The following is a 13443-nucleotide window of genomic DNA, read 5'->3' on the forward strand; positions in this document are numbered from 1 at the left end:
TCTTCCGTGGGAGCGGAACTATTTGTTACTGCTTCAACGGGGTTTTGCTTCCTGTTTTCATGCAGGCAGGTTGGATGACGACGCTCACAAATGTTGCAAGTGTGTCGCCTTTTGCAATCTTTGGTGATATGACCTTTTCTCAAACATCCAAAGCAAAGCCGGTTTTCATGGATGAATGTCTTTTTATCTTCAACACTCTTAGCTGCAAAGATGGGACACTTTGAGATTCCATGAGTTTCATTTCTACAAACAGAACAAGGTGATTTTGGTTTACTAATGTTTGTGTCTTGTTTCTCTTGAGCGGAACTCTTTGGTTGCATGTTTGTGTTGAAGACTTTGGCTCTCTTTGGGATTCGATCATCTACAGGTTTGAAATTCATCAACAGTGGAGAAGCTATCGGGTTGCAAGCTATCCGTGCTTCTCTACTCAGGAAGTCTGTGAAGCATGCAAGATTTGGATAGGTGCCAGATTCGTCAAGTTCATCTACAACAATTCGACTCCACTTGCGCGCACGATCCATTCTGGCAGTTTTTGAGCAATTTGTGATTTTCTTCACAATCATTTAGGATAGCTAGTCCTTTGATGTATGTGATTGCTTCAGAGCATCCTTTGAGGAAATCGGCAAACTCTCGTAGTGCTAGTGGGTCATTTGCGCTGATTTTTGGCCATCTCATGAGTTTATCACGAAATGCTTTCTGTATAATGAATGGGTTCCCATATCTGTCATCTAAAACCTTCCATGCTCCCTTGTATGCATTTTCTGAATCTTGGTAAAAGAAACCTTCTACCGCTTTGCGTGCTTCGCCTGCAAGATAATTTTTCAGATAAAACATCTTCTCGCTTGCTGGAAGGGGTTTTCGGTCAATCAGATTCATGAATGACATCTTCCAATCGGTAAACTGCAAAGGGTCCCCACTGAATGTGGCAGGCTCAGGGACTGGCAAGCGATTCATACTTAATGAGCTAGCGATTGCTTGTGCTAAGCTGACAGACTCCTGGGTCATTGTCATTTCTGGAATTGCTTGGTGAGGTTGGAATGATGCGGCGTTTGGATTCAGTTGAGGTTCAATTTGCCTTCTGTAGCAAGCAGAGCTAATTTTGCTGTCAATTTCCCCGTTGTGGTTCTCAAATCCTTCAAGGCTGTTGTACGCCTTCACGCGAGCTGTTGCTATAGCAACTTCTTTGTCTGCTTGTAACTGCTGTAGTTTTGCTCTTTCTTGTTCCAACTGTTGTTGCATTTCCACCTCTTTTAGTTTAATTTCTGACAACATTTTTGCCTCTTTGAGTTTCCATTCACTTTCTAACTTGTGAAGATGTGCTTGCTGTGCTCGAATTTCTTCCATAGCCTTTGATTGCTCCAGCTTGGCAGCAAGCTCTGCTTCTGCATCTACTCTACTGCTGCGGGTACAGTATGAGCCAGAGTGATGGCTCAATTGCTCTGACAACTCTATAGAGCTTGCAGTTTCCGTTATGCTGTTGCCAAAAACAGACCCATATTCGTTCTTGCTTAACACCTCTCTTACTCTTTCTTTCTCAAGCTGGTTATTATATTCCTCATGAACAGTCTTTAGACGGTCACTTATGAGGTTACATACCTCCTTTGTTAGCGTAACACAGGCGTCCATTTTGTTGACAATGTCAGGTGTGGTGTTACTGTTACGCAGGATAGGTTCATACTGTGAACTTACAGCGTCGTGCTTTGCTTCAATGTTTTGCTGCAGTTTATTGAGGTCTTCTGCTGAGCAGAGGGATTTTAGTTTTGTTCTAGTTTCCCTTGCTACGAGCTTCCAAGAGTCATAAGTCTTGTTGAATGATTTTTCACGTTTTCTGATATCGTGCTTTTGCATCTCTAGGCCTTTCTCTGTTAATTTTCTCTCACGTGAGCTAGATTTGCATGGTGCGTTTGTAGGGTTGCCTGTTTCTTCTTCTGGTGAGCTGGATTCACATGGTGCGCTTGTGGGGTTGTCTGTTTGCTCTTCTGGTAGTGACATTTTGTTTCCGTAGCTGCCTTAAGTCGATTGTAGCTTTGATTGCCTTACTGCCTGACTATACTTTTAAGCTGTAGTTAATCTTTACCACAGAGTAACGCTGTGTCAAACATTTACTTATTATGGACATTCAAAGGTATGTTTAGTGTAAGACAGCAACAACAAATGTTCATAAATTAGCTAATGAGCTTCACCCTTTAAACCTTTTCATAAACAGACATCCTGTGAATTATTATTCCACAAAAAAAAAAAACACATTTCGCTCTCCAAGAAACATTAACCAGATTCAGGAATATTGTGTGTTGGAAGTCCATGAATTATTTTGGCCTCGTAATATTATTTAAAGAGTTTCTAGTTATGCATTAAGCTTGTGCATGTGTGTAAGCAGTTCCGTGTTTCTTCTTGGTAGTCAATGTCTCTTTCAGTATCTGGAGTCCTGAGCTTTAGTGTGCTGTTCTTTCTAACCTTGCGAGTGCAGTTTGTGGATGCGAGCAGAATCAGCTGGCTGGTAACAGGTTGGTAGCTGGATCTCTGATGAAATGGTGTCAGGTTCTCTGCAGGGATGGCAGGTCTCTTGCAGTCAAGGAGTTTTCACTGTAGCTGCCCACTTGGAATTACCACACGTGACGCAGAGAGCTTCGACTGATGCAACTTTATTCTCTCCTCTTTTACCACCGACAATATGGCACCGTGAAAACTATAACGATGCACAAACAAATACCATTATAACATTCAAGTAGAAAGTGCAGAAATGTTCACATTTTACTATATAGAAAATTATTTTGATAACTCAAATCATGACATTGACATAAATCAATCGCTTTTAAACAATTTATGTTACAGCATTTAATAAAATGAATTAACAACAACCTTTCTGTCTCTTAGATACATAAACAATCATTCGCAATCATTAAACCAACCTCTTTCTGCTTCCAAGGGTGCTAATCATGCTGAACCAGCTAGCCAACCTCCTCCATGCACATCTCTTTGCCAGTCTTTCCACACCACAAACAAATGACATGCATACACAATAAAAAACGAATTCACCACACTGAGTAAACTTTCAAAGTTATAGCATGTGACAGGTAAATAGAAAACATAGTTTTGCAAAAAATAAACGTTTTTACTCACTCTGAAGCAATGTGTTCGTGTTGTTTCACTGAGAACAGAACAGGAAGTCTGACACAATAAAAGAGGAAGTGCTGAGGTACTCTTCAAAATAAAAGCGCAAAGTAAAGTGGCTTTGCCGGCATTTACACACACCGATGCATGCTCGATAAAACGAGCGGATCGAGAACACATCCGGGACTTTTTCGCGTTCTCGGCTTGATGCGTACTTCGAATTGGAACAGTACTTGGTCTCCGACTGATGACGTATCACGAGTACACGAGAACGCAAGTACGCATAAGTACGCATATTGATAAACGCCCAACATCTAAAGATGGAGCCAACACTTCCTGTTTACACCCAGCAGCCATGTTGGATTTTAGGAAGGTGTCTTTGGGTGGAGCGGCTGTGTTAAACTTGTGCTCCAGTTTGAATGATCTCTGCTGATGGTTGTACTACAGCTGAAGGCTCACTACATTCAATCCAAGCAGCAGCTGCAGATGTTCACATGTTACAGTGGTGTACATCAAACAGTCTGCAGTCAGCTGTTCTACACTGTGCTCTTTGAATTTGTCTCTTTAGTTTTCAGTGTTTTACACACAGAAATGAGGCCCAGAGTTCCTGTAAATATCACAATGATCTGAAATCATTGTTGCATCAGAGAATTCAGCCTGAGACTGAGGATGATGGAAACTCACGTTCACTTGTGCACATTAAAAACAGTGAAATCAAAGAACATTCAGGAGTTTGCATGAAAATCTTTATTGACACAGAAAAGCTGAAGAGAAGCAGAACATGAAGAACATTAAGAAGTTGACATCATTTAGCTTTATATATCTGTATGTATCTACAAAGCCAGGATTATACTCTTGCAGACCCTCCCACTCACTGTTAAAGACATTTACATCACAGAGACCCAAAAAGACAGATGTAGCTGCAGCTCCATTAATCTTTACTTTCACATATTTATACATTTCATTTGTCTTATAGCACTGGAAGATCTGATGAACTGTATTTACTTAAAAGACTATGCAAATTATAAAAATGTCAATTAAAAAGACACTAACAACAAATAAAGAGATTGGTGATCCAAAAACACTCACTAATTGACTGTGAAGTGCTTCATAACAGAAGAATTTAAATATGAAGCCAGAGTAATGTGTTAGTGAGCTGTGTCGGGCAAACAGTCAGAGTCGTCTTTCTCACAAACCTGGTTGAATCACCATGGTAACGTATGCTGAACACATGCAAATATGGAGCTGTATATTATTTACATTTGTTCTGTAACAAGAGGGTTGTTATACACACACAAAGTTCATAGAAACATGAAAGAGCTCAGTTTGACTGAGACAACATTTCTACATCCAAACTGGGTCAAAGCTCATTCATTTGTAACTGATCAATGATCCTGAACACAATCAGGCAGATTATTGATCGTCTATAATCCACAGACCTTCATCTACACTCAGATCATTACACAGCGTTTGTGTTGTCACTTCATTCAGTGTGTGTAACAGCTGATCTCAGGTCTGTGTTGTTCATCACAGAACAAGTTCTTACAAACAGCTGAAGCTGAAGCTCCAACACAAAAACACTGACTGACTCTGAGATCAGAGCTCAGAAATTCATGTATGTTTGTAACACAGTTTGTCTTTGTGTCAGTAAATCTCATGAACAGCCTGAAGATGAATAAACTGTAGTTCAGAGTCACTGACAGACAGCACAGACACACACTGTTGGTCTGAGTCTGAACATGATGATCATCAGAGAAATAACATCAGACTCTGAACATCCAGCTTTCTACAGCCGTCTGCTGGATGTTCACCATCATTTATTTATGTTTTTTGTGTTTGTTCATCTGACTCACATTCAGGCTGAAGATGCTCTGCTTCATCTGGATCAGAAGGATTCAGTTTACGTCTTCTGTAGATCAAAAAACCAACAACAGCAGCAACAAGAAGCACAGCAGAAAATGACAGACCAGCAATCAGTCCAACAGATCCATCCTCTGTGTCTCCTCCTGTCTGACCTGCAGGTGAGAAACAGGTGTGAGGTGTCAGCTGTCAGGTAGGTGATGAGTGAAGAACAGAACAGAATCCATTTCCTCTTCAAACTGCTGTCAGACATTATCTACTGCACTCTGATCACATCACTCAGACCAGCTGCTTTCTACAAAGTCTCATCAACAACATCTTTAGAAACAAACATCAACAACCAGGAAGCAGCTTCACCTCTGATCACACACACACTCAACTCTACTCACTCACCTGGAGGAACAACTCTCAGGTAGATGATGTCGATGGTCTTATCATGTAAAATGGCTCTCTTCCTGTGGTTTGCTCTTCTCTGGACAACACGACACTCGTATGTTCCAGTGTCATTAATTGTCACATCCTTCAGAATCAAAGACACGTCTCCATCCTTCATCTGTCTGTCCTGCAGATCCACCCGGTTCTTAAAAGATGGATGCTGGGTTGCTGGAACAAACACCTCATCTCGGTACAGAAGCACATATTCATCTCCCAGGTCAGCTCTGCTCCACTTTACAACTATGATGTTGTTGTTTGGAGCTCGACATGACAGAGTGACGTTCTTCTGTCCAGACTCAGCTGTGATGATTTTCTGGTCTGAAAGAGGAAACAACACAGAGCAGAGAGGTTAAAGGTCAAAGTTCAATTATGATCAGAATGATTTAATTTAAATATGTTATTTCTTTTTTGACATTTGAGTAATTCTGAAAAACATGGACAGAAGCACAAAAATCTGTTTGTCTCCAAATGCCATTAAGGTTTCAAATTAATCACCATTTTCTAAGATGGCTGCCACTTCCAACATGGGAAACATAATTCCAGCTACTGGATAAATGTTAGTTTTTACTCATGATTTAGATTTTTTTCCCCACTATAATCAAGTCAAATCCATAACGTAAACCTTCCCTTTCTGTCTGATTTTTAAAAACATTGTTAAACTAAAAACTAAGAGAAACTGTAAAATTACAAGAAAAGCATTTATTACAACAATGCAGGAATAAGTAAGGGAATGTAGGACTGCTGTGACTCTGTGCATCAGCTCTTTTCTTCCTGATTAATAAATGTTAAAATAAAATCTTTGAAATCTTTTCAAAAAATTTTTTATCTCTTCTAATCAAAAACAATAACAATGCCATGTCTTATCATTAAGGTAGCAGCTTGTGGCTATGGCTGATAATAAAATGACTGATATATTTTGTGACATTTGTGTCTCCTCGTGTTTTTGTTGTAAGCCATTGTGCTTAGCTTAGCATATACAATTTTAAAGATGGAATTAGCTATTGTTTCGTCACCCTTTGAGGTGATTTTGCAAACCCTGAGATGAGTGTTTTCGGTGACATGGTTGGAAGAAACCAGATATGAGTGGAAAAAACGGGCAGAGTAGACTGTTAAACAATTTGAACATTGGCCAATGACTTGTGATTGACAAGACCTTAGCTAATGAGTAAGCAGAAAACAAAAGACCTAATTCTCCAACTTTAAACATGGGACCCCCAATATTTAAAAATAGAAAACATTTTTAGTTTGGTATGACCAAAAATGCAGGATTTTAAAAAAAAAACACAAACTCAGCAATAAAGTGTTTACACCGGTCAAGAAAGAAAGCCTTCCCCGCAGACTTCTACAGCAGCGGTCCCCAACCCCCGGGCCTCGGGCCGGTACCGGTCCGTGAGTCGTTCGGATTTTAAACCCCCCCAAAAACTCCACACTACCAATTTTTATCTGACCTGCTTTTCAATAATGTCTTCTTTTAAGCCTCAGGCTTGGTCCGTTGGATTGTTGTGTTCAGCGACGCTGTTGTTGAATTTTCATTAATATTTTCTCACACTCCAAACATAAAGGGACTGGTTCTTCTAAAGCACGTATGTACTCATGCAGTCAAATGTGCTTTTACACAACATTTTTTGATCACACAAGCACTTTTTTTCTATCCAATATTCACACTCCAATGAACACATAAAGGGAACTCAGGGCTCAGCATCTTACCCAAGGATACTCTGACATGAAGAGTGAAGCAACCAGGGATCAAACCACCAAGCTTCCAATTAGTTGATGCCCCACTCTACCTGCTGACCCAAATGTACTGGTCTTAAGAGCTGCTAAAACCCAAACATTCACACATTTCTGCTGCTTTCAGTTGTTCTTCCTACACACAGTGTGCATCAACTCGATACTGATGTTTCTACACTGTGTCGAGCTTCTGCAGCTCAGATGTTTTGAAACACTTATCTGAAGTGGAATTCAAACCACCTACATGAAGCGACCCCAGTTAAGGTAAGGTTAGGTTCAAAAGTGGCTCACCTGCTAAGAAGCACCAGTGAGTGGTGGATTGTGAAAACCAATATAAACTATTCATCCACTTAAACACCAAGCTCCAAGGTGTGATTAAATAAATCTCACCTTCTTTAATGACTACTGGAGACAAAAGAGAAAGAAACTGCTGGTTGAGGTAGAGAGAGAGAGAGGGAGAGAGAGAAGCACTGTGCTGTACAATGATTACATTATTAATACCATCCACCTACAGAAACTGCTGAAAAATGTTAAAGTCTAAATATAAACGCAAGACAACCACATCTATTAATTACAGGGGCAATCGATTCTCTCATGAAATGACAATACCCCCATATCACTGGCCTTCAGTGTTGTCTGTCAAACATGAGTGAAATGAGCTCTATCAACTTTAATGTGCACATCTCTGATACTTCTATAATTAAAAGTTAATTATCAATAATTATCTTTATTGTTTGATCACACAGCCGCAGCCAGCAGTGACCCAACACAGGATCAGAGATGTTAGCTTCCACAGACAACAATATGATATGCTGGGATATGTTGGGCCATGAAGTCTACACCGATCCATCTTTCAAATCCGGGGAACTGAAGGATGCATTTGAGGACCGTATTTCAAGCAGCCTTTGAATTGGGACAGCCTTTGTCGCGTCGCTGTGACGTAATTGGCCTTAAAATGCGGCTTTTAAGGCTGCAGACCCAGCCTGTGAGTCTCTGGATGCTGCCTTGATCTAAGACAGTGGTTCTTAACCTTGTTGAAGGTACCGAATCCCACCAGTTTCATATGCGCATTCACTGAACCCCTCTTTAGTGAAAAATAAAATATGATTTTTTTCAAATTCAAGACATAGATATGTCTTTTACTGGTGCACAAAATGAGCCGTGCATGTCATGGCGGAGGGTCTGCTGAGGTTCGATCGAACCCAGGTTAAGAACCACTGATCTAAGATCAGCAGTAGAAAGTAGAATTGTGTGAGTCTGTAATTTCAGTGATTAACAGAGGGCCTGAGCTTAAAGCTCTACAATACTAGACTACCAGCCACAAAGACAACATCTGGATAAACATCTGTCTACCTCTGACATCCACCATGTGGTGAATAGGCATAGCTTTGGGGCACATGGTGTTGGTAGCAGTAGTAGTGATTGTTTTATCACCAAATTCGCTTACCGAGGGAAATTTTTGAGTGAATATGTGATGGGGGAAGTTGACTTTAACTGACCGCTCAAGCCTGAAATGTTTAGATCACTGGTATTTTGGATTGACTTTAAAAACATTTGATAACAAATAAAGGAGTCCTAAATTGAAACTTAGACTTACGTTTGGGCACATCAACATTATTCCCCTATTAAGCTACTCGGCGACTCAAAGATTTGACACTCACCAATACACCAGGTCATCCTTACAACAAACAAACATCAACAACCAGGAAGCACCTTGACCTCTGATCACACACACTCAACTCTACTCACTCACCTGGAGGAACAACATGAAGGTAGATGAAGCTGATGGATTTCCATGAGCTCGTTTCTTCCATGTAGACATGACACTCGTAAGTCCCAGTGTAATTAATCGTGACATTGTTCAGAATCAAAGACACGTCTCCATCCTTCATCTGTCTGTCCTGCAGATCCACCCGGTTCTTAAAAGATGGATGCTGGGTTGCTGGAGCAAATTTACCATTACGGTACAAAAGGATATTTTTATCTCCCAATTCAGCTCTGCTCCACTCTAAAACTATGATCTTGTTGTTGTTGTTAGGAGCTCGGCATGGCAGAGTGACGTCCTGTCCAGACTCAGCTGTGATGAGTTTCTGGTCTGAAAGAGGAAACAACACAGAGCAGAGAGGTTAAAGGTCAAAGTACAATTATGATCAGAATGATTGACTTTAAATATTTGGTTTATTTCCTTTGACATTTGAGTTTTTAGTCATGTTGGATTTAATGAACCTCTGAACATCCACCAGGTCACCAGTGACCCACTGAGGGGGAATTTTAGCCTCATGCTAAACATGCAAAGTGTCAGAAACTACAAGATGTTAGCTTCCACAGAACAACAACATGTGCTGATAATAAGTGAACATAATGTGTGAGAGAAAGCAGCCTCTCATTATAAGACACTGTGAGTCTCTGCATGCTGCCTTTATGGAGCTACAGCTGTTTGTATACACTGAACAAAAAGCTTTGTAGCTGTATACTGACTCCTGACACTACAATACATCACACTGACACACACATTACATTTCTCTGTCTCTGTGCTGAATGAATGTCAATTAATCACACGATCATTCTTGTTCTTTTTTCCAGGACAAATATATTTTCCTTTTAAAGTTTAAATATCACCTACAGACACAAGCATGAATATGTTGTCAAACAGAAAAGTGGAGCAGACTGACACACTTACAGCAGAGACTTCAGTGTTAGTATTACTGCTGAACTTAGATTGTTAGAAATGTGTGAGTCTGTATTTTCAGTGATTAAAAAGAGAACCTGAGCTTAAAGCTCTACAACTCTCGACTACCAGCCACAAAGACAACATCTGGAGAAACATCTGTCTACCTCTGACATCCACCAGCTCATCCATACAACAAACAAACATCAACAACCAGGAAGCAGCTTCACCTCTGATCACACACACACTCAACACTACTCACTCACCTGGAGGATGAACTCTCAGTTCAATGCTGCTGAGCTGCCATGATTGTGTTCCTTCCACGTAGACACGACACTCGTATGTTCCAGCATCATTAATCGTCACATCCTTCAGAATCAAAGACACGTCTCCATCCTTCATCTGTCTGTCCTGCAGATCCACCCGGTTCTTAAAAGATGGATGCTGGATGGCTGGAACAAATTTACCATCCCGATAGAAAATGATTTTTTTATCTCCCAGGTCAGCTCTGCTCCACTCTAAAACTATGATCTTGTTGTTGTTGTTTGGAGCTTGACATGGCAGGGTGACGTCCTGTCCAGACTCAGCTGTGATGAGTTTCTGGTCTGAAAGAGGAAACAACACAGAGCAGAGAGGTTAAAGGTCAAAGTACAATTATGATCAGAATGATTGATTTTAAGTTTTTTGTTTATTTCCTTTGACATTTGAGGTTTTAGTCATGTTGGATTTAATGAACCTCTGAACATCCAGCAGGTCACCAGTGACCCACTGAGGGGGAATTTTAGCTTCATGCTAAACATGCAAAGTGTCAGAAACTACAAGATGTTAGCTTCCACACAACAACAACATGTGCTGATAATAAGTGACCATAATGTGTGAGGGAAAGCAGCCTCTCATTATAAGACACTGTGAGTCTCTGCATGCTGCCTTTATGGAGCTACAGCTGTTTGTATACACTGAACAAAAAGCTTTGTAGCTGTATACTGACTCCTGACACTACAACACATCACACTGACACACACATTACACTTCTCTGTCTCTGTGCTGAATGAATGTCAATTAATCACACGATCATTCTTGTTCTTTTTTCCAGGACAAATATATTTTACTTTTATGTTAAACCTCACCTGCAGACACCAACACAAAGACACCGAGAAACAGCAAAGTGGAGCAGAGCGACGCAGTTACACCTGACATTTCCGTATTCTCGAGTTCTGATGATCTGACACGTAGTTTGTTTTAAATATCTGAGTCTGTTGGTATTTTCAGTGAATAAACGAACAAAACGAGTTTAAAAGCTGATAATATAAAATTTCAGATTTTGAGAAAAAAACCGCTGTTTCTTTAAAGAGCTGTCCGTCAGCTGTAGTTCCCTACACTAGTTTCCTGGCTGTCTCACTCCTGAAGCTCAGGTGTTTCGAAACACAACCACATCACGTGACCATGAGCACGTGGCTTACCTGCTTCTTCTTCTTCTTCTTTCTTACATTTGTATTGGCGGTTGGCAAACAACTGAAAGGTGCATTACCGCCACCAACTGGTATGGAGTATGGTCTGGAACGACGCTCAAAAAAAAAAAAATAAAAAAAAAATAAATCCTCAAACCCTTTCAAACAGTTTCCCTTCCTTTAAAACTGAAATAAGGCCTGATAACTTTTACTTCCCCATTCCTTTCGCAACAAATCAAGAAGGCTTACCTGCTTCTTCTTATTATTATTCTTTATAGGGTTTATTGGCGGTTGACAAACGGCAGAATGGTGCATTACCGCCACCAACAGGTGTGGAGTGTAGACCGAAATTAAACACACACACACACACACACAAATCCTCCCAAACAAATGGGTCCACCCTAAAAACCAAAATACTGCCTGATAACTTTCATTTATACAGTTTGTGCGAAATAAATCAATCAAGTCCAGTTTCACTCTCATATGTCCAGTTTTTTGATCAGTTGTCTTTTTTCAATATCATACTCCTGACAGTGCAATAAAACGTGTTCTATTGTTTCCTGTTCCATACTGCAGTCACACTCCCCCTTCCTTCCAAAAAATCCTTAATCCATCTAAACATTCGACCATTTATACACATTTCCCTCATTTTAATTAATAGACCTTCCCTCCACATCATGCTTTCTCTATATCAAAAAAGACCACCAGCACACTCTTCTTATTGACTTATAATATATATCACTTATTAAATATAACGCTGGTTCCATTGTACCTCTTCTAAAACCACTCTGATACTGAGCAAAATATCCTTTCTTTTCTACATAGAAGCTTACCTGCTTTTTCATGTCAGACCAGAAGGCATCCACGCTTGGAAATAATTTGCGCACCTATAGCATAATGTACAGTTCAATATGACGTCGCCATTCCAAATGCATTTAGGTGCACCTTATAAATTCAGCAACATATACTCCTCACACCTTAAAGTTGTTTAAAAGCCTGTTTTGGGTCTGTTTTCTTAGTTGGGATAAACATTTCTGTAATGACTTTGTTGTTCTTTTTTATGCAGTATTTTATATAATTCAGTGCTGAAAGTATAACATTAAGCTAGCTCCTAAAGGTTTTATCTCAAAGAAAGCCTAATTTTTATCACCAAGTTCCACCACATTTATTTATTTAAAACATCATGTAGACCCTTTGTGGTAGCTTTCATGCTTTACAAAAAGTAAAAAGTAAACACAAAATTCACACTCATATATTTACAATAACCATGTCATCAATTGCTAACTCTGTATTCTTGTTCATCAGGTGGATCCAAGATCACTTTCAAGTTTCAAGTTGGGGTGGCTGTAGCTCAGGTGGTAGAGCAGGTCCGCCACCAATCAGAAGGTCGGTGGTTCAATCCCAGGCTGCCTCCTGGCTGCATGCCAAATATCCTTGGGCAAGATACTAACCCCATGTTTGCCTACTGGTGGTGGTCAGAGGGCCCGGTGGCGCCAGTGTCCGGCAGCCTCGCCTCTGTCAGTGCGCCCCAGGGTGGCTGTGGCTACAACGTAGCTTGCCATCACCAGTGTGTGAATGGGTGGATGACTGAATGTAGTGTAAAGTGCTTTGGGGTCCTTAGGGACTGAGTAAAGCGCTATACAAATGCAGGCCATTTACCATTCAAGTTTTACGGCTACAGCATTTTGAAATTATTACATCCTAGAAATCAGAATCAGAATCAACAGAATTTCCACATTCATCAGCACATATTCAAAATTTGGTGAAATCTATGTTCTAAAAAATGATGAGCTTGTTATAGACAGTAAATTATGACTGTAGTTAACGGTCTGCTTCAGTACATCAGAATGTTTTAGCTGCTTGGTAATTAAGTGCAAGACCATGACCATGACAGAAAATCAAAGACAAAAAGGCCTGGATGATCTTTAATATGTTACCTCTTTAGTTACTGTGTTGTTATATTTATATGGCCCTACAAATGTCAAAAACTGGTTACTAACAGATAAATACTCAAGATGGCATTATATGGGCTTCCAATATTACTGGAAATGCTCATGAAGTCGACCTTGCAGTCAGCTTTCAACATCCACCAGACTGTCTGTAGTGTTGGGATCACATTTAACTTAGATGGGTATGCCACCTATTTGACATAGTCAAGTGGAACTACTTTAACAAAAGAACACTAAAGGC

General features: G+C 40.2%; 2 protein-coding genes across 2 annotated transcripts; both read right to left on the reverse strand.

Annotated features, from left to right (window-relative positions):
- Nucleotides 1-480: 480 nt before the first annotated feature.
- LOC120434298 lies at nt 481-3143 on the reverse strand. The gene is made up of 2 exons (XM_039602132.1): nt 3121-3143; nt 481-2984 (listed from the first exon to the last, which is right to left on the reverse strand). Exon 2 carries the CDS (start codon nt 1990-1992, stop codon nt 481-483), a length of 1512 nt encoding a protein of 503 aa, XP_039458066.1. The 5' UTR covers nt 1993-2984; nt 3121-3143.
- Nucleotides 3144-3843: 700 nt separating this feature from the next.
- Nucleotides 3844-11232, reverse strand: LOC120437611. The gene is made up of 5 exons (XM_039608160.1): nt 10933-11232; nt 10072-10410; nt 8891-9232; nt 5365-5724; nt 3844-5126 (listed from the first exon to the last, which is right to left on the reverse strand). The coding sequence occupies exons 1-5, from the start codon at nt 11000-11002 to the stop codon at nt 4933-4935; spliced, it is 1305 nt and encodes a 434-aa protein (XP_039464094.1). The 5' UTR covers nt 11003-11232; the 3' UTR covers nt 3844-4932.
- Nucleotides 11233-13443: the final 2211 nt, after the last annotated feature.

This window comes from Oreochromis aureus, linkage group 3, assembly GCF_013358895.1.
Source record: "Oreochromis aureus strain Israel breed Guangdong linkage group 3, ZZ_aureus, whole genome shotgun sequence".
In the NCBI taxonomy this organism is placed as follows: Eukaryota; Metazoa; Chordata; class Actinopteri; order Cichliformes; family Cichlidae; genus Oreochromis; species Oreochromis aureus.